The sequence below is a fragment of the Neophocaena asiaeorientalis genome, unplaced genomic scaffold (assembly GCF_003031525.2).
Source record: "Neophocaena asiaeorientalis asiaeorientalis breed wild unplaced genomic scaffold, Neophocaena_asiaeorientalis_V1.1 scaffold240, whole genome shotgun sequence".
Classification (NCBI taxonomy): domain Eukaryota; kingdom Metazoa; phylum Chordata; class Mammalia; order Artiodactyla; family Phocoenidae; genus Neophocaena; species Neophocaena asiaeorientalis.
Window position 1 is genome coordinate 7,404,708 of NW_020185331.1, and position 24,459 is coordinate 7,429,166.

Here is a 24,459-nt window from a genome sequence, read left to right on the forward strand (position 1 = left end):
GCAGAGATACAAATTAACGCGGCCTTAGGCGCTGGCCTTAAGACAGGGAGTGGAACAGGCCAGAGGGGAGCGTCAGTGGTTTCTCCATTTGGATCATAAAGACTGTCTGGGCAGCCCTGGGTCTGGAGCTATGCTGTGGAAACTCCTGCCCTGCCCTTGGAGGGGGCTGTGGTTCACCACACACTGGAGCCCCTTGTTGCCTCTGGTCTTTGTTGACTGTTCTTGGTGTAGCTCAGGGGAACACACTCAGGGGGAAAGGCTGGTGGAGGCTTTCCAGGGCCTGGCACGTGGAAGCTTGGTTCTTCCTTTTGATTCCCCAGGCGGCTCAGCCGTATTGTACTTTCATGGCATCAATTGGAAGCTGGGGCCAAAGATTCCTTAATGATTAATTGGGCGTCCATGTGCCTCACCCCCTAAGTGGAAGGAGTTTATAAATCAAGGAAAATAACCCAACGTGATTGTCCTTGAGAAAAATACAATCTGGAGTAGTCGTAAAAATGACAACCACACACAGTTATGGCACAGGGGTTTATCAGATGCTAGCCTATGTTTCTCGCTATTCTCTATGGAGTCCTCCCAACAGCGCCCCTATTGTTCAGAGAAGTGAAGAGCTCACAGGGCTAGTTCGTCCATCACTGGGTATAGTTGTGTTTGCCCTGCTCGCATCTTCCTTTCTCTACTTAGTGCTCTGCACTTTCAGCAATTCAAAAGAGATTTCATTTGTTGTTTTTCTTTTAAGGAGCTTTTAGTCATTGCTGAAAAGAAAAAAAGCACATAAGCGTATTCAGAGAATAAATAGGGAACTCGTAACGCTGTGGATACAAATGCAGAGGAGGGTGTGGGCTGAAGTTGTAGGAAAAGTCTCTAAGATGTAGTTAGTACTAGAGCTGGGAGTCAAAAAGGAGGAAATCTGGACACTCGCCAGCCGTAAGCTCATTGGGAGAGTGGAAGATGGGAGGTAACGGGGGCAAAGGCCTGAGAAGGCCTGAGTGCCGGGCTTAGGCAGACACTTTGACCTGATGGCAGCCAGACAGGGAAGCGTGAGTTAGGGTATCAGAGACCTTGGCCAGAATCTTGGGAAGTTGTCTTAGAGACCAAAGCGGGATGGGAGCCTGGCTGGTGGTGGGGATGGTAGGGGTTGATACTGTCGTCTGCTAGAGCAACCCTGGCCACCCAATTGTGCACCGCCTGCTTTTGTAAATACGGTTTTATTGTAACACAGCACACCCATTCATTAGTGTATCCTGCTTGGCTTTTTTTGAGCTACAAGGGCAGAGCTGAGTAGTTGTGGTAGAGATTGGCAAAACCTAAAATATTTACTCTGTGGCCCTTCTACAGAAAGCAATATGCTTGCCTGAGCTTTGTAGCTCCTCGTAAGTGTCCCTAACTGGGGAGGGAGGAGGGGTAAGCCCAGTCCCTGGCACATGGTAGATGCCGTAACAGAGAACAGATAGAGATGTGTTAAGAAATGAGCAAAGCAAAAATAAAATTGCTAACAGGAAAAGGAACTATCAGGACTGAGGTTGTTTGCTAATTGAAATAATATCACAGAGAAGGGAGTCCACTGAGAAGATGAAAGACTGATAAGAGAATCAAAGAGTAAAAGACTTGAAATTTCCCAGTTCCTTCCCAGGGGCGAGGCTTGGAGAGGGAAGGAGGAGGGGGGCTGAGAGCACAGGTGGCAAACAAGGGGAGGCAGCTGGTGGGACTAGGAGAGCAGTGTGCCCGCCCCGATCCTGCACATCTGGTGGCTGGTGAGAACTGGCAGAGTGCCCTCTGGAGCCCTCTCACCTCTGGCAGGAATGTGGCTTTGGGGATGCAGCGAGGGGGGGTGGTGTTGAGCCCCAGCTCAGCTCTACCAGGAAGCTGACTTGGCTGCGTTGGCTAAAAGTTTTTCTTTTCTGTTCTTTCACTTTTAAAATAGCAAGCCATATGCTTGTTGCCACCATCCGCTCCCGCAGAAGCTCACTAGAGGAGTGAGAGCTTGCTGGGCGGATGGAAGTATAGTGTATTCACAACTCAACCCTGGAAACTGTCGTTGAGAGACTGGCTTTGGGTGACTACCATGGGAAGTTAGGCTGAGGGGCTCCTCCTGGAATGTACTGGCCCACACGGAAGTCTTCTGGAGGCCTATCAGGATGGGACAGGAGCTCTAAATAGTTGAAGGGCTCAGACTAGGAGTGCTGGGAGGCTGAAGAGGATGGACACATCTTGTCTACCAGTCAGCATCGGGCACCTGGGGAGGAGTGTGAGTGCTTGGCAGCTGGGAGGCCCAGCCCGACAGCAAGCGGGTCCTTGGGCAGGCAGTGGAGCCATGGAGCAGGTGACCTACAGTGACGTGAATGGGAAAACCAGACACGGCACTCATGAAGCCGGGACTCAGGGCCCCAGCTGCTATCTGGGTTCAGATGCTCTGGAATTCAGGATTCCAGAGACAGAGATAGCTGGGACGAGACAGGTCAGGAGCTATGGACTCAGGCCCTGGCAATAAAGAAGGACCCCATTTCTGGAGCTGGGGACTAAGGGAGTGTCTCTTTGAAGGCCTCCTTAGAGAAAAATTTGTTAAATACCAGCAAAGAAGTTATGCATGGAGTATGAGTGGTAATTGTACATCAAGATGTCTCTCTAGAAAAAACTTTTCTTTACATTACAGATGTACAAGAAGCCACGTGTACAAATGGCGATTGAAACATTTATCATAGCAAATTTTAAAGGAAAAAGACAAAAATATTTATCAGGGGTTGAAAGGATAAATAGACAGTGGTTTATTGGTAAGCCGCAATGCTCTACAGCAGTTAAAATGAATGAATTATGACTAGGTGTGTCAACATGGATAAAACCCCCCAAACTGAATGTTGGACAAAATAATCATGCTGCAGAATGTATATCCTGTATGATAACAATTATGTGAATGTGAAAACACTCCAAAAGATGGTCAAGCATTTGTGTTCCTAAACAACGTATAAATCTAGTAGTGGGTATATGACTGGGCATCTTGTATTTTTCTGTGTTCTGGAAATAATTCGTAACGAAAGACAAAGAGCAAGAGAGAGGGAGATACAAACATGTGCACACACACACACACACACACACACACACACACACACACACGGCAGTGGAATAACCTTCTGGAACTGCAGGAATCTGAGCCCAGAACAGAAGCTGGGAGCCCTGTGGCTGGGCACTTCTCACATGCTGCCTGCCAGGTTAGCTGTGTGTTCTGAGCCATTCCAAATGGTAACTGGCATAGTGCCCGGCCTATGGCGGGTGCCCCATGCATGTGTGTGAAGTCTCCAGCTTTCAGGACATTTCGGCGTTAGGAGCTTAGCGTCAGGATGTCAAGATTTGGGAAACTAGCTTTAAGTTAGGGGAAATGAGCCTGCTTCCTCTAAGAGACCCCGCCGGCAGATGTCTGGAGTCACAAGGTGGAGGATGGTCTGCTTTCCTGTCAAAGCGACTTCTGCAGGCACAGCTGGCTCTGGCAGTGGTGCTGAGGCCTCTCTGCCAGCTGCCCCTCACCCCAGGTGAAAGGGGCCCACAGAACTCTGTGGTCAACACGGTGTGTGGCCTCCATGCTGGAAAGGGCAGAGACCAGGCCTCCTTTGGTCCCAGGGCTCAGTGGCTCCTTGAGGTGTCCTCACCGAGTGAGACTTGTTTCTGCTTGCCTGGATGAGCAGCAGCTGCCCGAGGAGCAGAGGAAGCTGAGCCGTGGCGTATCCTTTGTTGGGAAGCCCTTACCCTGTGCAGCCACCTTTGGAAGACAGCAAAGTCGGTGGGAACCGGTTGTGCGGCTTTTGCAGGAAGAGAGACTGTGCGTCATGCTAAGTACACTGCCTTTGATGAGGGTTATTTGGATGCGGGAAGGAAGTTCGTTGTGACACCAGTCATGCGGGGAGCCCTGAGAATTTAGCTCTTATAAGTAAGATGTCTGCTATATGTAGCATGAGGAAAAGTTGCTCTTTGGAGACAGCTTAGCGCTGTGCTGGTGGGATAATAAGATTTCAAGTCCAGAAGGGGCCTTATGATTATCTGAGTTAAACCTTTTGTGTTGATGATAGAATGGGGCTTGACAAAGATTCTCTTCTTGACCAAGCTCTAGTCAGGACCCTCCGAGCTCTTTTTCAACTAGGCCCTGTCCTCGGATATGTCCTCAAAGAGCCCATTTTTGGCAACAATTCTGCTAAGTGAGTTTAGCCAGGATCCCCCCAACCCCTTGCAGTGTCCCATCATACTCAATATCTGGTCAAATCCCTCATCCTCCACCGTCCCCCAGGGGACATCTGACCACCCTGACCTGCCTTCAGTGAGAATCCCGTCGGGTCAAATCCCTCATCCTCCACCGTCCCCCAGGGGACATCTGACCACCCTGACCTGCCTTCAGTGAGAATCCCGTCGGGTCAAATCCCTCATCCTCCACCGTCCCCCAGGGGACATCTGACCACCCTGACCTGCCTTCAGTGAGAATCCCGTCGGGTCAAATCCCTCATCCTCCACCGTCCCCCAGGGGACATCTGACCACCCTGACCTGCCTTCAGTGAGAATCCCGTCGGGTCGGCTTAGCAAAGAATTTCCCTACCTTCTTAGTAATGTTCTATCCACTGACTCCCACCCTTCTCTTTGGCTATAAATTCCCACTTTTTCCTTGTTGTATTTGGAGTGGAGTCCAATCTCCCTCCTCTACTTCGAAACCTCACTGCTGTGGTCCTTGTACCTACTGCAGTAGTCCTGAATGAAATCTGCCTTTCCATTTTAACAAGCGTCAGAATAATTCTTTCTTTAGCAGGATTAGAGAATTGACCTTTCCAGGGTGACACTTTGAGTACATTTCAGAATCACTCTAGACTCTAGATTTCCAGATTCCAAGTTCAATTTTCTTTTCCCACCCGGTGCCATCTTTATGCCTTCAAGAGTGTAGAATCAAGAAGCAATTTGTTCTATAAAATATTTTATTTGTATTAAGAAAAATACACTGCTGACAGTCTGTAGAGATTATGGTGTGTCTTCTCCCCCGCCCTGGGTAGGATAGGAGGTCAGAGTGATTGGTCATTTCACCTTAATTCTAGTGTCATTTAACTTAATTCTAGATCTTTCCCTGGCACTAAAAGACCTTACCATTCTGCAAGTTGTATCTGAAGTATCAGGTGTGTTTTCTAGGTGTGGCTCTCTGTTGAGCTACCACTAAACGTTAGCAGTTGGTCAGGAACTTGTGAGTGGGTTTGGACAGGCTCAGTCGTTCATTCACTCTTGCAAATAAAGACAAAGCAAAACAATACAAACATCAGTACTTGCTTTGTACCAGGCACGGTGCAAGGCATTGGGTTGTTATAAGAAATGGCTTTTGCCCTTAGGAAGGTATAGTCAAGGGCGAAGTCTCAGGATAAAAATAGCATGATGACAACAATAGGATAAATGCTAGAATAGAAATATATACAAGGTGGTATGAGAACACAAAGGAAATGGTGATTAATTTCCCAGTGAGAAAGTTGGGAGGAGAGTGATATTGGAGTTGAGAGTGAAGATTGCAGAGAAGTTTACCAAGTAGAGGAAACAGAGGCTGGAGGTAGTTCAGGCAGAAGGGACTGATGTGCCAGAAATGGAGGCCAGAAAAACGTAGGACATTCAGGGAAGCTGAATGAGGCTGGACAGCAAGGGGCAGAGGAACAAGTGGCTGGAAATAGGTCTAGTAAGGGAAGTTATAACCAGATTTTCCAAGACTAAGCTTGGAAGAAAGAACTTTACTGTGTGCAGGCAGTGGGTAATTACTACCACGGAGTGAGGTGGACAGATCTGTGTGGTTGATATATAACCTAATGACAGCATGGAGATTGGTGGGAGGGGGAGAAGGTTGAAGAAGAGCGTCCAATTGGGGAATCGTTGCAAAAACGATGATGTGTGCGCCACAGCGTTGGAATGAGAGTGGGAAGATCGGGGGTTCTAAGTTATTTAGGAGATAGAATCATTAAGACTTGGGGACTGAGCTGGGTTCGAGAGATAAAGGCAAGGATTTCTCCGATTGGCATTGAGTCCTAGTGCCTAAGGTAAACAGGAGACAGAAGATAAGAAGTCAGTTTGCGGTGGGGGGAGGTGCTGAGTATTAAAGTTTGCATAACCGATGACCGTGTGGGGCCTGTAGCCTAGGGAGGGATTAGAAATACTGATTTTTTTTTTTTTCAATAAACGGGCCAAGCGCGCATGATGTGTAAGACCTGGTTCTGTACAGTTTGGGGAAAGGAGAAGTGAACGTCCTTTGTATTTTTATTTATTTTTTGACATTTCAGAATGCCTACATCCTGTTAGGAGGTTTCCCGTGTGTTGTATTTTTGCATCCTCAGAAATGCCTTGTGAGATTAAATTATCCCCATTTTTCCAAATAAGAAATTTGAGGTTCCAGCAGGTGAAGTAACCTGCACATGGTCTTGTGACCAGGGAGCTGCCCATCTAGGAAGTAACCAGAGATTTTGCTGTGCCCCAAGTTCATGTTCTTTCCTCTCCCCATAGCGTTCTCTGAAGTTCCGTGTCCTTGAGGAACTTACACTGTGGTTGGAGAAACAGAACATAAGGAAACTCATCATGACAATATGGGGAAATGAAAGGGGCATGTACAGTGTGTGCCTTGGGTGTACAACAGATGGGGAACTTTGTTCTGGTGCAGAGGAGAAATGAGTGGCAACCAGGGAGAGGACCAGTGAAGCCTTAACCAGAGGTAAGGGTGGGTATTTAAGCCGGGCCTGGGACATGGGATTTGCCAGGTTGGATGGGGGTGGAGACAGTTCTTAAAGGTCATCACAGAGCTTGGCTGCTAGACTTATAAAGCTAATCTGTGGGCCAAGGCAGAAGCAGATTAGAGTTAGAAGGTGGTTAAAGGACCAAGGAAAGATAGGGGCAGGTAGTTACTAGGGGGACACAGGGCCAGCGTCGGAAGGCAGGCACCCATGAGGTCACTTCACCGTAGAGAGAATGAATGGGCCTCTGTGGCCTTCTAAAGCTCCAGTGGGAGAGGTTTCCTGAGTCTAGCCAAGGAAGGCGATGGCAGAAAGGGGGTGAGAACCTGAAGCTCCTGGTGGTCTGAAAAGGGAGGGAGGTGTCTGGGATGGGAGTGGGGAAGCAAGGCGGGAGCAGCAGGGGTTTCGGCTACTTGAATCCGTTGTTGGGTACTCGCTCTCCCTCCTGCTCTGTGGAAAGGCGGGATGCAGAGGAAGGAGCCTGGGGCTTGGTTGGCCCGCCTTTGTTCTCTGAGCCCTGGCTCGTGGTCTTGATATGAGGTCAGAGCCCTGGAAATTAGGCCCAAAGGAGGGGCGGGTGGCCAGCAGGATCGTTGGGATGATGAGCTATGGGCAGCAGTTCAGTGTCGCTGGCTCTTCCCCCGACACACCATCGCTCCCACGTAAAGCCTCAGACTCTGCCGGGTGCGGCCAGATTTGGCCGTTGGACCCCACAGCTCCTGGACACAGTGCCCCCTGCCCTTCTTAGGGGCCCTTGGCTTCAGGCTCAGTGGAGGGGCGTGAAGTTGGTTGTACCCAGGGACCTCAGGAGAAGGTCCCTGCAATGCCCCGCGGGGACAGAGGGCTGATTGTGGCAGGTGGCCTGGCTCCCCGGCAGCTCCTGTCACTCGCAGCCGCCCCGAGGGCGGGAAAGTAGGTCTCTGAGAAAGGCTGGGAGCAAAGGGCAGAGAGCTTAGGTAGTAGGCAGCTGCGTCAGTCTCATTGCTCTTCTCAAATTAATGGGGCCTTTTCTCTCTGAAGAGCACCTTTAAGCACTCGTGTGATTTGGGAACAAAGATGCAGGCTGGGGGAGAGCTGGGCTCCCCTTGAAACACAGTCCCCCATTTGGTAAAACAATCTCTCCCTTTCTTTCTTTCTCTCCTACCTGCAGATCAACGGATTACGGCACCACCTATGAAAAGCTCAATGACAAAGTGGGCTTGAAGACTGTCCTCAGTTACCTCTACGTCAATCCCACCAACAAAAGAAAGGTGAGAGGGGGTGGTCAATGGGTCCTGGGCATTCCCTGCGGAGTGGCAGGGCTGCCAAGGCTTAGGAGTTAAGGAAAAAAACCAGTAGCCGTGGAGTCACTTACAGAATGCCTATTTTATATGCCAAGAACACCACAGACATTGTAATTCTAACAAATGCCTAGTAGCAATAATAATAATAATAACAGGGGTTCCTCTCAGCCAAGGATGGCGGTGTGTGCTTTACATACCTTATCTCATTTATCCTCACAATGAATCTCTGGGGTAGCAATGACTACTGTCCCCATTTTACAGATGAAGAAACTGAAGCTCAGGGAGATTAAGTAACTTTCTAGCCTAATGCCAGACAGTAACAGATAACATGGTGAGCAACAGATCTGGGATTTGAAAATGGGTCTGCTTGACTCCAGAGCCGAGTCCTCCTATAGCCTCCTTTTTGCTGCTCTGTTTTCAGAGAGCTCCTTGTAAAGAGGGAGTCGGTTTCCTCCAAGGGAAGGATAGGCAGCCCCTGGATTCTTCCACTTGCTCCAGAGCTCCTTCTGAGGCCCAGGGGAGCACACTGGCTCTGCTGGCCTCTTCTTTTCTGTCTTTCCTCTTCACTTAACAGCCAGGACATGGGTGAAATCATATAAGGTCAGACTTTGGTCACCGAGACCTCCTGGGAGGAGGGGGCCTGGGATGATGGATGGTTTTAGAAAATAAATGCTGTGTCCCGAAAGGTGGTCATTTCCCCATTTTTCAATATTGTTATTTGAATTACTGAATGTTAGAGCTGGAAGGGATCATAGATTTCATCGATACAAGCAGTTATTTGTAGTTTTTGAACTGCAGTCTTCTGCCAATGTGATTAAAGCTCTAGAGCTTCCCTCTGGACACATGCCCCCCAGAATTTTTGCAAACAGTATTTAGGTGTTTAGGAACACCTTGAATCCACCCTCTGGACCCAAGATGCCCACGGAGCCTTGGTTGAGAATCTGTCATCTATAATAGTCTCAATTCCCAGATGAGGAGACTGAAGCCAGAAAAGGCTCCCAAGCCAGGTACGGAGGAGCCATTAGAGCTCAGGGCTCCTGACGCTCAGCGTAGGTTTCTTGGCTTCAGCCCACGCTCTGCTCCTTTCCCTCCCGTATAGCCACAGCCCCGTGCTTCAAAACTCGTGGTCTAGTCCTGACCGGGGAGGTTGAGGCAGTTGCTTCGTGGCCTTGAATTGAAGCCACGTCCATGATGGACACATGATAAAACTGACTGAATCAAGTCAGCCATGATCTATCTCCACTCCTCCTCTCCCTTCTCCCTTCATTAGGAGGGAAGCTGAAGCCCACAGAGGACAGATGTCCCACCCATGTCACTCAGCTGGTCAGCGGCAGGATGGGCAGTTGGTTTTTAACTCCCAGCTTAAAGCTCTTTCCACCCAGCACAGTGACTTAGGGTCAGGTGGAATCATAGGGGGTGTCTGCACTCTGGGAGAAGCAAGAAGGGGGTATTTGACACATGGCAGATGTCCTTTAGCACTGATCTGGACCACAGCAGAATTAATCACATCTTCATGTAGGTGATAGATCAGCTGTCTTCATGAGGATTTTCCCAAGGGGCACATGAAGGGTCACACCTGTTGGCATCCATTCTGGTAGTCATCTATGTTTCCCATTGGACTCCTACTCATAACATCTCTTTCAGTCTTTTTTTCCATTTTTCTCCACTCCTGTTTTATCTCTTCTTAGCATGACCTAGAGGTGCTCAGTAGCGCGGGAGACAAAGGGCAGGATAAGGCAGATACCCAGGGTTAGAAGGATCATAAAGCTGGGATTTGGAGCCCACTGGTGCAGAAGTGCACCTCCATTTCTCCTTCCCAGAGGTGGTGTTCAGACCATGGGCTCTCTGGAGCACTTCCTCACAGGAGTTATTGCCCAGTTGACAAAAGTTAGGCTGTTTTGCATGTCTTTTCAGAGAAACACCACCAAAACGCAGTTAAATCCCACCTTAAGAGGCACTGCCGCCCAGAAGGTTAAAAGTGCAGACATTTTCTTCACTCAGATAGGGGACAGACAAAAGATAGACTAATATCATGGATTTGTTTATTTATTTATTTTGGAAATACCAATAGACATTAATTTCATAAGGAGACTGTGTGCTCCTGAAGGACTTTCCGAATCATCCAAGGAGAGATGAAATTAGATTCTGTTTCATTTTGGTGTTGGGTGTCTTTGATTGTATTCTGAGCCTTGGGGTAGTGATGATGTGCAAATATTCTACATGGTGACTTTCTCTTAACTGGAATATTCAAGTTCACTAGACTACGATTCTCAAGCCGCTCAGGCAAATTGACAGTTAGATGGAAACGAAAACACTCTTATTTGTTTCTTTATTGGTCTGGTGCTCTGGGTCTTATGACCTTGCAATGAAACTTTTTTTAAGTGTCCTGCTTACATGTCTTGGAGTTTAAACCTTTGGTCACCTGGATTCTCACCTGAGCTTGAATTAAGCAGGATTCTTTTGATTCTCAAAGCATTCAAATTATCGGTAGCTGCCCATGTTTATCAACCAGCTAATGGAAGTAGTCTCCAGCAGATTTTTTAGTTAATCTTGTCGAAGCACTTGCTTTTCACCTAATGAGTTACTTATGTAACAGACGGCTACTGCTTTCCTTGGAGGCTATGAGTACATCAGAGTTCTGTCACCCCTAGCCAAACAGTAGCGTGTGCCTGTATTTATATAGTTATTCCCAAAGCTAATTGTTGACGTCTTAACACTTTTTTGAGAACATAAAACCTCCAAATGTAGATAGCTAATAAGCTATTAGGTTGAAAGTAGAAGTGGTTAACATGTATACAGTCTCCTACTAGTAATAACCTTAGTTAGCATTAACTATGCTCAGATTCCTTTTAGAAGCTTTATCTATATAATTGCCAGTCATCCCAGGCACTTTAGAAGGCAGGCAAGATAAGGAAATAGCCTCTATGTAAATCACACCAAGCTTGTTTTACTTATAAATGGTGAGTCTGCAACAATCTTTCCAGGGGGCTTATTTGGGGGACAAATTAGGATACATCTGGCAATGCTGGACTCCCTCAAGGAAGTTGAGATTTAGATTAGTGGTGTCTACTAGTTTTTTTTCCAAATGAGAGTATTGATATGAAGTGCTGGGTGCTACTTGAGTTGAAGTGTTCTAGACCATTCTAAGGTATGGGACATCAGCGTTATTTTAATGGCGTTGACCTGCCCCACTTGTATTTGATGTGATTCTGCATCCCCCTTGCTGTTTGCTTTTCTCTGGCCACTGGCCAGTTAGCCCATTGCCTGGGTGATGTCTGCGTCTGGCACTTTGAACACGAAGAGCACGGCATTAGTTCCCCATGTGGATGTGAGGCTCACCTCTGGAGGAGGGCTCTGCTCACAGCCTCCCCTTCCCTTTGCAGGAGATAAACGTCCCTGGGTTCCTAGAACTCATGACTGTCAGCTGACTCTGTCCCTAGGCCCATGCAGAATGGCATGGGCCGAGGTCAAGCCTGCATTTACCAGCACTGTGCTTTGTACAAACAGGCTGAAGTCTTTGTGCCTCAACAAGGGAGGGGCTTAGCTTAGACACAGGTATCTGTTTAAGAGCAATCTTTGAGTGGATGGAGAAATGCAGGCCTGTTATGGCCTAATTGCTCTGGCTCGAAAACGGCCGACACCTGCAGATTTGGAAAGAGTGTTTTGGAAATGCCAGAGAGCAGACAGAAGTCCTGACTGCCAGGGAATGTGATCAAATTACTGCAGGGTAGAGGTGTGTGCACCTGTGTGGGGATGGAGGAGGGCGGGAGGACCATAAGGGCTGACATCAGAAGAGGATAAAGACTTTTTAAAGTTGAGCTCCTAATAAGTTCTGGGCACTAGGCTAAGTTCACTTCTATACCCTGAGTTTCACTCTTAATCCCCTGAGCCTGGTAGTTTTGTTCCCATTTGGCAGGTGAAGAAATTGAGGCTCAGGCAGATGAGCCATTTGCTTTCTCTAAAGTAGCTAGACCACCTCTGTCTGACCACCTCTATCTGAGGTGGTCCATCCACCTCTGTCTGACCACACAGGGCATGCTCTCTACTCTGACCTGCCTCAGCTCGGCTGCCCCTGCCACAGGTAAAAAGACCAGGTGAGTGCATTCATCTCTCTGTTCGTAGTAACTCTGTTGCCTGGGGCTTTCTGCCCATTACTGTTAGAGGATTAGCAGTTTTTTGGAGGAGGAGAGGAGTGTTAGATCCTCCTTTCCTAACTGATTTACCAGGGAGAAGGATAATTACTTCCAGGCTACCCTGCAGAAATACAGTGGGAATTCCCAGTCAGATTTCTCCGATGAGCAGGTTGCCTTTGTCAAGCTGTTAAGAGGCATTGTGTGTGTGGTCAGGTGTTGGTTATTCCCGTGTCAGTCTCTCAATACGGCAGCATAACCCTGAGCAATCTTTGACACAATGGAAAACCTCTAAGCAAAACAAAACACAGACTCTTAAAATCTTGGACCCCTGCTTTCCTTCACCATGTCTCCTGAGATCGTTGGAGGGGTCAGGGAAAGTCAGCTCTAAGGTAGTACACTTTCAGTTCACAGATATTAAAATCTCTTACACTAAAGCAAAGAAAAAAAACGAATGTGGAAAGATAATTTTAGGCTATTAAACTATCTGTTAAGTGTCTAGCTCTGAGCAAAGTATTTTGGACGGGCGTTTCCGGCTTTCAGAAATGTGCAGTCTACTTGGGCAGACGAGATGCACACAGAAAACAACTGCATGCATAGACCTAGGGACTCAATCGCAAATGCAGACAAGGGCCAGGCAGGTAATGTCCATGAGAGATGTTGGCCAGGTGGGGACTGCAGCAGCCGCTCTGTAATCTAAGCTCCAGATAGATGACCGTCGCCCTGCGAGAACAAGGGCTCATTACAGCCACACCATCACTGTCATCAGTTCCTGATTTTCTTAACAGATTTTTCTCTGCATATTTTCACATGAAACTTACGTATTTCGAAATGTTTTGGATGGGCTAGGGTGTGGAATTCAGGGTGTGGGGCCTGGCAGGCTGTCCCAAATCTACTTTAATCCTTGTATCCAATTGGTGTCACGTGCCATGACCTGAGTAGTAAGTCAGTCTCCAGGTGAAGACTTGGTATTTGCAACGTGGTTTTCGGGGCAACAGAATAAGGATGACATTTAGAAGCTGCTCTTGCTGGGGGCCTGCAGTGATGCTTTTATGATCCGAGTGACATAAATTAAGCTGAGCATGGCTCACAAAGACCTCCCTTTGACTCAGAGGAACCACATAGAAGGTTCTGCAGGGACCTTTTGTGTCAGTTCAGAGTAAGACCATTAGAGTAGGAGAAGGCGGCAGACATCTTCTTTCTGGTCCTGGTTTTCTGCCCCTGGGTGACGGGGTGTTCTTGAGTAAGACATCTCCCTTGCAGAGCCTCCATTTCCCTATTTGTACAGTGGCAAGGGTAAGTCCTACACTTTTTGGGGCTCCTTCCAGCCTAGATGGTCTGGATGACCACCATTTGGACTGTGCCTCCCAGAGGGCTACGTGGTGATACGTGTGCAACTGTGGACTTTGGGCTCAATGGATAGCCAGTTGGCTAGTCCTTGGAAGGGGTGGTCCCCAAAGCTCCTGGTTTTATGGCCACACGTTGGCCAGATAAGCCCTCCCATTCAGGCCAGCTCTTCTGAAGTCTCAGTTCCTTGTTCAGAAGGTGGGTGGTTCCCTGCAAGCTGCCGTCTCTGCTGGTGGAACTCAGAACTGCAGCATCCTCCATGGCACAATGGAGGGGTTCCGTCAGCATGACTGATGCAACTTCCCACGAGCACCGCGGTGCTCACCCAGGCGTGCACAGCCTCCTCCAGCAGGAAAGGGAGCTAGAGATGTTATCTACATCTGTTCTGGCAACCCGGGGGCGAGGACACCAGGTATCACAGTAGCAGGCAAGGGACCAGCTCTGCTGCATCACACTTCTTCCTTCATGGCCACCTACTTCCTACAGCCTCAACCAGGCACCTCATCTCCGTGGACCCTGCTTTCTTCCTTCAGAAAATGTGTACAATAAGCTATATTTAAAGAGCACGCAAGAGAAATCCCTCTTAGCGCTAATGTTCATTTCTGTTTCCAAGGTAACAAGTGTTTATGAAAATAATAAGAATGACAATAGGGCTTCCCTGGTGGCACAGTGGTTGAGAGTCCGCCTGCCGATGCAGGGGACACGGGTTCGTGCCCCGGTCCGGGAAGATCCCACATGCCGCGGAGCGGCTGGGCCCGTGGGCCATGGCCGCTGAGCCTGCGCGTCCGGAGCCTGTGCTCCGCAACGGGAGAGGCCACAGCAGTGAGAGGCCCACGTACTGCAAAAAAAAAAAGAATGACAATAATAATGGTGAGGAGGGGGAGGGGCAGCAGCTAGCAGTTGTTGAGAATTTTTACTATGTGCCAAAAATTATTCTAAACGCTTTATGTGAATTAACTCATTGAATACTTCACCAGCGACTCTATGATGTTGGTGCTATCATTAGTCCATTTGCAGATGATGAAGGTTTGGTACTGAGAGGTCCGTTCGACCTGCTCAAATTCCGTTGCTGATGGTCACTTACCTTGGTCTAACGTGCTCGTGTAACTCACCTTCACTCATATTTAATTCTTAGACTCACCACGTGTTGGGGATAAAAGGGCCCTCAGAGACTGTCTAGACAGGCCCTCATTTAACAGAAGAGACCACCTGTGGGCTTGCCCGAGGTCATGAAGTCATTTGCAGCAGAGCCAGTGCTGGAACTGGGTCTGCTGACTCCTAGTGCAGTGTTCTCTGTTCAGCCCATGGGCTGTTGACAGCTGGAGCACACAGATCTGGTGGAGAACCTGGACTGGGGGACGGGGGTGGGTGCAGGTAGGGAACAGTTGGGAATACGTACTCCCTGCCCATCTCAGTGAGCGTGTGTTATAAGCTGTAGGCTTCATACAAACATCCATAGCTTCTCATCTCTCTGGTCTCAAAGCCTGAGCAATATTGCAGCTGGAATCCCATTTCAGATGAACCTGGATGAGAAATCAAGGGTCTGGAATCCAAACTGCCTTGAGCGCATTGGAAGCACAGAATGGTTGAGTAGCGCGCCCGAGGCGCAAACGGTTATCAAAGAAGTGAGACTAGGTCGCCTGGGGCAGAGTGTCAGGGAAGGAATCAGGATTTCTGGTTTAGACCTTTCTCTTCATTAGCTGTTGGGCTTTGGAAAAGTCATTTAACTTGTCTGAGCCTCTGTTTCTCAAGCTGTAAAGTGGGGATAAAAGACCATTTACCTATCCCCTCTTTCTGGGACCATAATTAGGATAAAATGAGAAACGTCATATTTTCTTGCAGGAAACCAGCTACAGAAAGGGACCCCTCATATGGAGCTGCCCTCAGGACCACACCCTGGAATCCAGGGACCCTGCAGGCCATCCATAGGGCTGCTGGGCCTCCCCTGCTGGGCTCCTGCTTCTTAGCTTCCTTGAGGAGGATGTAGACCCCAGAACCCTGGGTTTTTAAAGAGTCTCACATCCTGCCCTGTCCAGGGGGCATGCTGCCACCTGCGTTTTTCCAGTCGTCTTCCCTCTCTTTTAAAACCAAACCTGCTGACTGCCTGAGAGAGATTGATTATTCTGCTGATGGAGAGAAATGGTCCCACTCTTGTTAATTCACAACCACCTCGTTTTTCTTGCCTCATAAATTAACAGTTACCGAGAGGCTAGAGCAGTCTTTCGGAAGTTGAGTTTAGGGGGAAATGTGTGAGAGGAAGGAGTGAAAAAAAGGAAAAGAACAGAACTTGGACCAAACCGTCTTCATTTACTGATTCCAAGTTCAAACCTTTTTCTTCTTGGTATGTTCAGAAAAAGAACCAGAAAGGAAACCCCCCCCGAAAGTGAAAGCATCCGACTTCATCAGGGCCTGAGAAATCAGAACAAAGGAAAGTTAAGAAGTGGGAAGAGAGGTGGATCAATGAAGGGGCAGACACTGGTTTACAAGTTTGCCTTTGCAAGTGTGACCCAGTGATGGAGTGGATATGAAGTGTGGTTCAATTCAGACTAATCACTTAAAGGAAAGGAATCTAGGGTAATTCTTGGAAATTCACTCTTTAGTCACAAAGTCCCTTTCTCGGCAAATATATGCGTGTGGTCCCCTGTGTAAATTGCTGCAGTGTGCTCTAGCCAAGAATTTATTTAAAGGCTCATTAAAATGATCACTAGTTTTTTTTCTTTTATTTGAAAATGGGAAGAATATAAACCTATAGCCTGGCTTCTCTCCAAAGTGCCCTTTGGGGTTTGCATTGAGTATATCATATTTTTTAAAAAATAATGATATGATTTGCAGTAAGATTATCCAAGCATTTAAGAGAAATAATAAGAATTAGCTCTTTACTGTACTTCTTCATGATTTATGTTTGCCTAACCTATTTTTTTTAATTTTATTTTTCTTGCTTTGGGGTTTTATATACACACACACACATGCATCTGTGTGTGTCTAGAAGATGTCCAACAAAGAGCATTGTGCAAACGTTAGAAATAACTGAACTGAAAGAGTTAATACTGCACCAAGCTTGAAGAAAGAAGCTGTCCTGTGGCATAATCAGAGCCAGTGAAAGATAGAGGCAAAAGATTGGGTAGACTTTGGAAGAAATCTTGCGATTTGGAGAAGGAGGGAATAGAAATGACAAGCTCAATAGGAGAATGAGGGTTTGGAGGTCTTAGTAGGCGTATTGCGTTTAGCGGCAGCAAGTCGAGAGAGAGATGAGTGAGGCTATATACTGTAGACCCATCGAGGCACAGGGATGGAGTTATGACTCAGTGCAGAGGGCATGGGGAGCCATAGCAGGCTTCCGAGCTAGGGGCTGATAGCGTGAGAGCTGCGTATGAGAAAGGCTGACTGACGAGAGCCCCTTGGACCAATGAGGTGCCTGGATCAGGCATCCTGTTCCATCTCTTCTCCCTGCCCTGCCCTCACCAGACCTTCTCGGTGTGTTTTCTGAGCATCACAGGCAAGGGCGATTTTTGCAAAGAGCCTGGGAAGCCAGAGCGATACGTTCTTCCTAATATTCTGACGCACAAGTTATACAGCAGATGGATCTCACTGCCCCTGAAGCAGAGATATTTGTGACAAAAACCACCACCACCAGTGAAAGAAGCAACTAGTTTTTTCTTCCTTGGTGAGCTCAACCAAGCAGAGAGATTGCTACTGCCACGCACGCCTCGCCCCCAGCCGGTCCCCGCATTACCAGCCCAAGGTCAGAATGACAGACGTCAGCGCTCAGCACACGCTTTGCTGCGGAGCATGTCCGGGTAATGAGGGGCGAGCATCCTGGGATCCTCGGGCCGCCAAATGGCTCGAGGGCAGGTTTGGAGCAAGCAAGTCCCGGTCCCCGCACGTTGGCGTCAGAACCAGCCATGCAGAGTGAGACACTGACCTCAGTGACAAATGGGGGCCCAGCTTGGTGCCGGCAGCCCCATGCGGAGGGTCCCCGGGGACAGGAGTGGACAGACAGCCCTGTCCCTCTGCAGCCCGAGTCTCACCCTGAGCAATGGCCGGGCTGTCTTACGATGACCAAACGGAGGAAAGAAATGAACCAGAGAGGATGGAGGTACAAGAAATGTATGTGAATATCTCTCAGCTGCCAGAGATGGGAAAGAGTGCGGTTCAGTTTAGAAAGTTTCCCGCTGTTCCTGGTTCCTCGGTGGTGCCCAGCGAGGAGTGATGATGAGGAGGGAAGGGCTTCACAGCACACCCCGCGCCTGGCTGTGTGACCTTGGATGTACAGTTTACCTTCTCTAAGCCTTAGCTTTCTCATCTGTAAGTGGGGCTCACGATGGGATTTAAAAAAGCAAATTTAAGAATGAAATAACATAATGTATATAGAGCGCACAGGGTAGGGGTTCAACAGTGTGACCCCAGTTCCATGGACCTCTCTTTGGCTTCCCCTCCGCTCAGCAATGCCTCCCAGTTCCCAGGTAGCCCATTTCTAATAGCCGACTTTTTCATCCTGGGAAAAGGAATCTACCCCTTCCTCAAACCAGCATTAGGCAAAGTCTGTTCAACTTCCAAAACAACAAAAGCATTGTCCTCTCTCTATCCCTTCCTTTTCTCCCTCTATCCAGCCACCTGCCTTGTGTGCCTTCTCACCGATCCATTGATTGCTTCTATCTCACTTAATGGACAATACAGTAAAAGTGATGGTTGCCAGCCCTGGGTAGTATGTGCAGAGCCAGTTTCCCCCCATTATCACCCAAGCCCCATTAGGCACGTAGAGCTGCTGGAACAGGGCTTCGCATCCGGGTCTGCCTGGCTCCAGAGCCCCAGGGAGCCCTCCGGCATTGTAACCCCACGAAACGCCACCTCCATCTGTGCAGACGCACACCCGGATTCATTGCTCCCTCTTGGTGGTGTACAGATGATCTGTCTCGAAAGCACACATCTGGGGAGCTCGTTGCTGTTGGGTGGGTGCTCTGCGCCAGGCCCAGGAAGCATGCAGGCGCTTCAGGCTTGGACCCTGCACTGGCAGAGGTGGTATTTAAGTGGGACTTTCATTTGGGGCTGAGAGCTGGGAGAGAAGCAGTTTCCCCAAGACCTCAGAGACTGTAGTTATGACAGCAACTGCTAGACGAGACATCAGGACCGGGTTCTAGGTCCAGCACGAGTGTTAGAAAGAAAGAAATTTGTTGAGTACTTACTGTGTGCCATGCTCATGGTTTTACGTGAACACTTTCCTTACAAAAATATATAAAGTTAGGGACTTCCCTGGCGGTCCAGTGGTTAATAAGACTTCGCCTTCCAATGCAGGGGGTGTGGGTTCGGTCCCTGGTCAGGGAGTTAAGATCCCACATGCCTCGGGGCCAAAAAACCGAAACATAAAACAAAAGTCATATTGTAACAAATTCAATAAAGGCTTTAAAATATACACATATGTAAAGTAAATACTGTTATTATCCCCATGTTATGAGAACGTTAGGGAGACGAGAGAGTGAGAGTGTTTGCGGGCACTCATGGGGGAGAGAAAAAGAGAGAGAACGCATCAAAGCAAAAAGACAGAGTTCTCTGAGCTATGGAGATGCCAGGCCAGGCTTCAGACCCAGGTTGCCCAAATTGGAAACATAAGCTTTTAGTATGCTGTCATATTGGCCTCCCTCGGCTTAGATGGACATGGTGACCTTCTGGAAACCGCTCTTTATATATCTAAAAAAGGAGTGTAGATATGCAGAGGGATGTGTTTCCTTCAGTCCAACAATGCCGTGGTCCTGTGCTGAGAAGTTGTGGAAGATGTTCACTGTGGAGAGGAGAAGTCAGAGGAACACAGGGGTGCCGAGTTTCCTTCAATATCGGACAGACAGTAGACTAGGGAAGATGGGGCGGTTTGTCGCCTGTGGAAAATGCCTGAGCATTCAGTAGTTCTCTGGGGTGAGCACCAGCCTCAGCTCTGGCATTCCCACTCTGGAGCCCCCTAGGGTGGGGCTGGCCGGGTCCCCAAGGGTCTCTTTCCACTTGGGCAAGAAGCCACTTTGTGCAAATCCTGGCTCTACCTCTTAGCAGCTGGTAGCTTGGGAACATTATTAACTAATTTTTTTTTTTTTTGCTGTACGCGGGCCTCTCACTGTTGTGGCCTCTCCCGCTGCGGAGCACAGGCTCCGGACGCGCAGGCTCAGCGGCCATGGCTCACGGGCCCAGCCGCTCTGTGGCATGTGGGATCTTCCCGGACCGGGGCACGAACCCGTATCCCCTGCATCGGCAGGCGGACTCTCAACCACTGCGCCACCAGGGAAGCCCCATTGTTAACTATTTATAAGCCTCCGTTTCCTCGTCTGTGTAATCAGGATAATGCTAGTACCCATCTCGTAGGCTGATAGGAGGATTAAATGAAAAATGCTTGCAAATGGTTGGCCAGTGACTGAGTCCGGGTGTCCAGTTAGTAAGTACCATTACTGTTACTCTTATCATTGCCCCGATGTCAGGACAACCAGTGCCTACAAACAAGGGGTAATCCCATGTTGAAGCTGCCCATGTACTCAGCCTGGCTGGGCACTCAGGCCCTCTCCCTGGCATCAAGTGATTGGTTTGGAGAGGTGTGGCTCTGGTAGGTGACTTGAAGGTTGTCTGGTTCAAGCCTGTCATTAAACTGATGAAGAAACTGAGTTCCTGGGGGGAGACTCTCACTTACTCAAGGTTGCCCGGCCACTTAATGGCAGAACTATGGTTTTGACATCAGATTTCTGGCTTCAAGCCCAGCGCTCTTCCTGTGAAGTGGCACAGAAAGACGCTGCACAGTGCAGACAGACCTAGGCAGACGGGTGGCCAAGGACACTGACAGCTGCGAGCTTTGAGGCTCTTGTTGTCCGTCCAGTAAACCCAGAGTATCCAGGGCACTGGGGCCAGAAGAGGCCAAGTCAGTCTTTCAGACCAGGGTGACTCAGGTGGGGAACTGCCCAAGGGCACACGGCCACGGAGAAGGTCTCCAAGGCCATCTTGGACCCAGAGCAGGCAAGGGCAGCAAAATCAGAGGAGAGTCTGAGAAGAGGTTGAGTAAAGAGGGAGAAGGTCCAAGTTGGAGAAAGAAGGTGTGCTAAAGTCCAAAGGGTGAGAAAAGGCCCCAAACAGAAAGACCAGCCAGAAGGGAAGATAGCAGGAGGCCAGGCCACGGAGTGCATGGCAGGCCTGGGCATGGGGTTCCTGACTGGGACTGTCAGGTTATGGGCAGCCCGTTTTCATAGGGTACCTTTCCCGAGTTAGGGGATGGTAAGAGGAGAGGCACTTGACCGATTAAAACAGTCAGGCCAGACAAGAAGGACAGACACAGGAGAAGAGTAGCAGAGAGATAGGATGCAATTATCCAAAGTGGTCGCTGGCCTGAACCTCCAAACTTTAATCATCCTTGGGGGGATAGTGACAGCAGATATATGCATGGAAGGTTTCCTGACGCCGCTCTGGACCTTTGGAGAGGAGTGAGTTGATGTCAGAGCAGAATCTTAGCATGCAGCTTAGCTCTGGAAAGTCGGCTTGGAATAATAAAGTACTGACTTCCTGGTCTCAGCCTCCCTGCCTCGATCACAAATCACAGAGCACCAGCATTTGATAGCTCAGAGGAGACCAGCCTCAGAGACGCAAGGTTGTAAAAAGTTATCTCTCAGAGAAGATTTCCTCAACACTAACAGCTTCGTGATGCGGCTGTCCGGAGAGCCTGTCTTGCCGCAGCTGGACCTCAGACAACTGTAAATGCTTACAAGTACTCCAAGCCATCCTCTCCTCTCGAGCAGCTATAAAGATGCTTTCTCTTTAGTCCTCCAGCTGCTTGCATATGAACTCGTGCGTGCCGAGTTTACCCTGAAGTTTGGGGGCGGGTACTTGGGGTCTTGGACCATCAGCCTCTGGCAGCGAGGGAGGGAGGGGAAGTGGTGAGGAAGCAGACCCTTACCCCAGCCATCCTCTCAAAAAACGACAGCAGTCAGAATGGGTCATTTATTTTTAGGAATCACCACTTTGATCGTGGCACTCCTTACTCGGAAACTTTCACGATCTGCCCAGCGTCCCTGGGAGAAGTCTATACGTGTTTGTGGTTTAGCGCGCGGCTCCGAGCTTACCCGTCCGAGCTTCTCTTTGTCCTTCTCAACAGTATCAGTTCTTTGACCTTGGACACATTTTAAATGCATCAAGAGCCACTGGTCTATTTGGAGGAAAGATAAATTCATTTATCTAACGAATATGTTGCAGTGTGTCTTGCGTCCTGGACTTTGGCTTTCATGGAGGCATGTCCAGGAGGGTGATAAATGTTCTGGGTCACAGAGGAAGGAGGTGCTGATTCTACCAGGCGGGGCCAGGTGGGCTCACAGTGAACCTAATATTGAAGCCAAGTCAGTGCATCAGGAGGGGTTTACTGAGGACTCTTGGCAGGGGTGGGTTGGGGAGGGTCTTCCGGGCAGAGGAAATAACATGTGTGAAGGCTTAGACATGTGAGAGAGTAAGGTATGTTCAGGAAGCCCCAAGAGCTTTGCAGGGCGTGGGGTGAGAGCACACGTGATGAGGAGGTGGTAGAGGAGGAAAGAGAGGTGGTAAAGGGCCACGTGAGTAAGGGTCTCCTGTTCTGGGCTAGGGTGTTGAGTGTTTTTTTCTTTGTTTGTTTTGTTCGTAGCAGAATATGGAGTGGGGAGTCATTGCACCTTTCTTAGAAAGGTCACTCAGGGAACAGGGTGAAGGATGGTGAGACTGACATCAGAGTCCAGTATGACATCGCCTTATTATAAAAATTATTTTTTTAAATGATTATTTAAAAGATTAGAAGTCACATGAATGCCCAACCATGAGAGGTTTACTAGTCAATTAAAATACATTAGTGTGGTGGAATACTATGTAGTGATTGAAGATTAGGTTTGTTGATATTAAAAGCTGTTCATCACATATAAGAAAAAATAAAAACCAGGTTATAGAACTGTGTATCTGAAATAAAGCAAGCAGAAACCTAGTGGCTGACACGATGCTCTGGGCAAGGGATGAGAGGACATGGACTCCTGCAGTGGTGGAAGGATGGCGAAGAGGTAGGCTTTGAGAAGGGGTAGAGAGGTGGAATCAGCTCGACTTGGTGCTTGCTTGCATGTTGGGATACAAAAGATTTAAGGGTGGTTTTCGGGATTTCAGTTGAGTGGCTGGGTAAATGAGTGGAGGCTGGGGATGTTTATAAGACATAGATGAACTACAGAGAAAGAACAGATTTGGGGCAAAAGATAATCAGTTTGGTAGGGGCATGTTGAGTTTGACAACATCCAGGTATGAAGGCTCTTAGGCAGTTGGATTTATAGGTCTAGATCCTAGGAGACAGGCTTATGCTTAAGAGCACATATAAGTCTTGGCAAACAAAGGTAAATTCCACAATACAGTATGTTTGCGATTCTTGTTGTTGAACCTAGGATCAAGAACAAATAAACCCTGTTCGACATCAATTCAGAAAGTATTTATTAAAAATTTACTCTGTGGTTAGCACAGTGCCAGGCACAGGGGTCATCAAGATGAACAAGACTTGGTCTCTGACCAGGGAAACATATTAGAATAGAGGTATGTGTCAAATGCTTCGGTAACACAGAGGAGGGAGTGATTAAGTTGACCATAAGTGGTTAGTAGGAAGATTTGGAACAGAGGTCACATTTGACTAAGCCTTAAAAGATGAGTTAGAGTTTGCAAAGTGGATCAGTGGTTTACACATCACTGTTGCAGCTGAATTTCGCTTTAGAAATTAAGCATATTCTAGAAAAAGTGGGTATTAATTTGAATGCCAGGAAGCTGAATATTAAATTTATTACAGGCATTCACTGTAAAATTCAAGTTCCATTCTAAGAGATTGCTAACACTGAATATGTGTTTTGTAAAAGCCAGCTTAAGTTCTCTCTGTTTGGCTGAAAGCTCATGTCACCTTCACTTACTACGAGGCAAAGCAACACTGACTCTCTGAATATGGACGGTGCCTGTGATATGTTTTCCTCCAGTTCATCCCAGCCACGTCAGGCTTGGGTTTTGGGTGGACAGCCCTCCACTAAGCTCCAGGCAGATGCCCCACTCCCCATGCCTGCTTCAATAGGAATGGGCGAATCTGTTCTCTCTCACCTCCAGGGGGTGTATTGAAGGTCACTCAGCAAAGCGGCGGCAGAATCCCACTGCTGCACGCACCTTGCCACACCACTGGGCACTTCCAAATGATGCTTCTCACGTGTTTGACCCCTCTCCTCTGGCAGTGCTTGTGTGTACTCTTCCCTTTAATTACAAGGCACAGCAGTGAGGACCGGTTCACATTTGAGCACCAGTGGGGATGGAAGCCAGCCAAGTGGTAGACACTTGACCTGGTGGAGGGTGACTGATGGGCAGAGTCTGGACTCCAGTCTTAAGCCTTTGATTTTGCTGCTGCTTAATGTGTTCTCTGTACCTCCAGGGCCTCCTTTTGGTGCTTTGGGAACCCATTTAACCTCAGCTTGCCTCTTTCTCTACTGTTGGTAGTGCCTTAAATTTTTGACTGGGAAATCAATTTGGTGCAGAGACCAAACCTTCTGAAGCTGATATGGCTCTCAGTAGTTGGGAGGTAAGTTTATAATCTGAGACTAGGCTGTGCTTTGACATCTTCCAGTTGAGTGGCCTTTATTGGTCAGGGGGGGATGTTTTTCAGGGAGAAGTGTTATGTGAGATAATTTGCTTTTATGCAGTCCCTACCCCACTCAGAATCTGCTAGCAGGGCTTCCCTGGTGGCGCAGTGGTTGAGAGTCTGCCTGCCGATGCAGGTGACACGGGTTCGCGCCCCGGTCCGGGAAGATCCGCAGCTGGGCCCGTGAGCCGTGGGCACTGAGCCTGCGCGTCCGGAGCCTGTACTCCGCAGCGGAAGAGGCCACAACAGTGAGAGGCCCGCGTACCGGAAAAAAAAAAAAATCTGCTAGCGACTGCCCGTTGCCTTCAGGACTCAGGCCAAACTCATGGGATTAAAGCTACCCCCTCACCTGCACC

The 24,459-nt window shown here is 48.5% G+C and overlaps 1 protein-coding gene across 1 annotated transcript in view; it reads left to right on the forward strand.

The window, feature by feature from the left end:
* The window catches only part of SORCS3 (sortilin related VPS10 domain containing receptor 3), a 590,148-nt gene that overhangs the window by 251,879 nt on the left and 313,810 nt on the right, over positions 1-24,459 (forward strand). Inside the window, exon 3 of the mRNA XM_024734978.1 lies at positions 7,873-7,972. Coding sequence (XP_024590746.1) covers positions 7,873-7,972 — 100 coding nt within the window. The remainder of the gene's footprint in view (positions 1-7,872; positions 7,973-24,459) is intronic.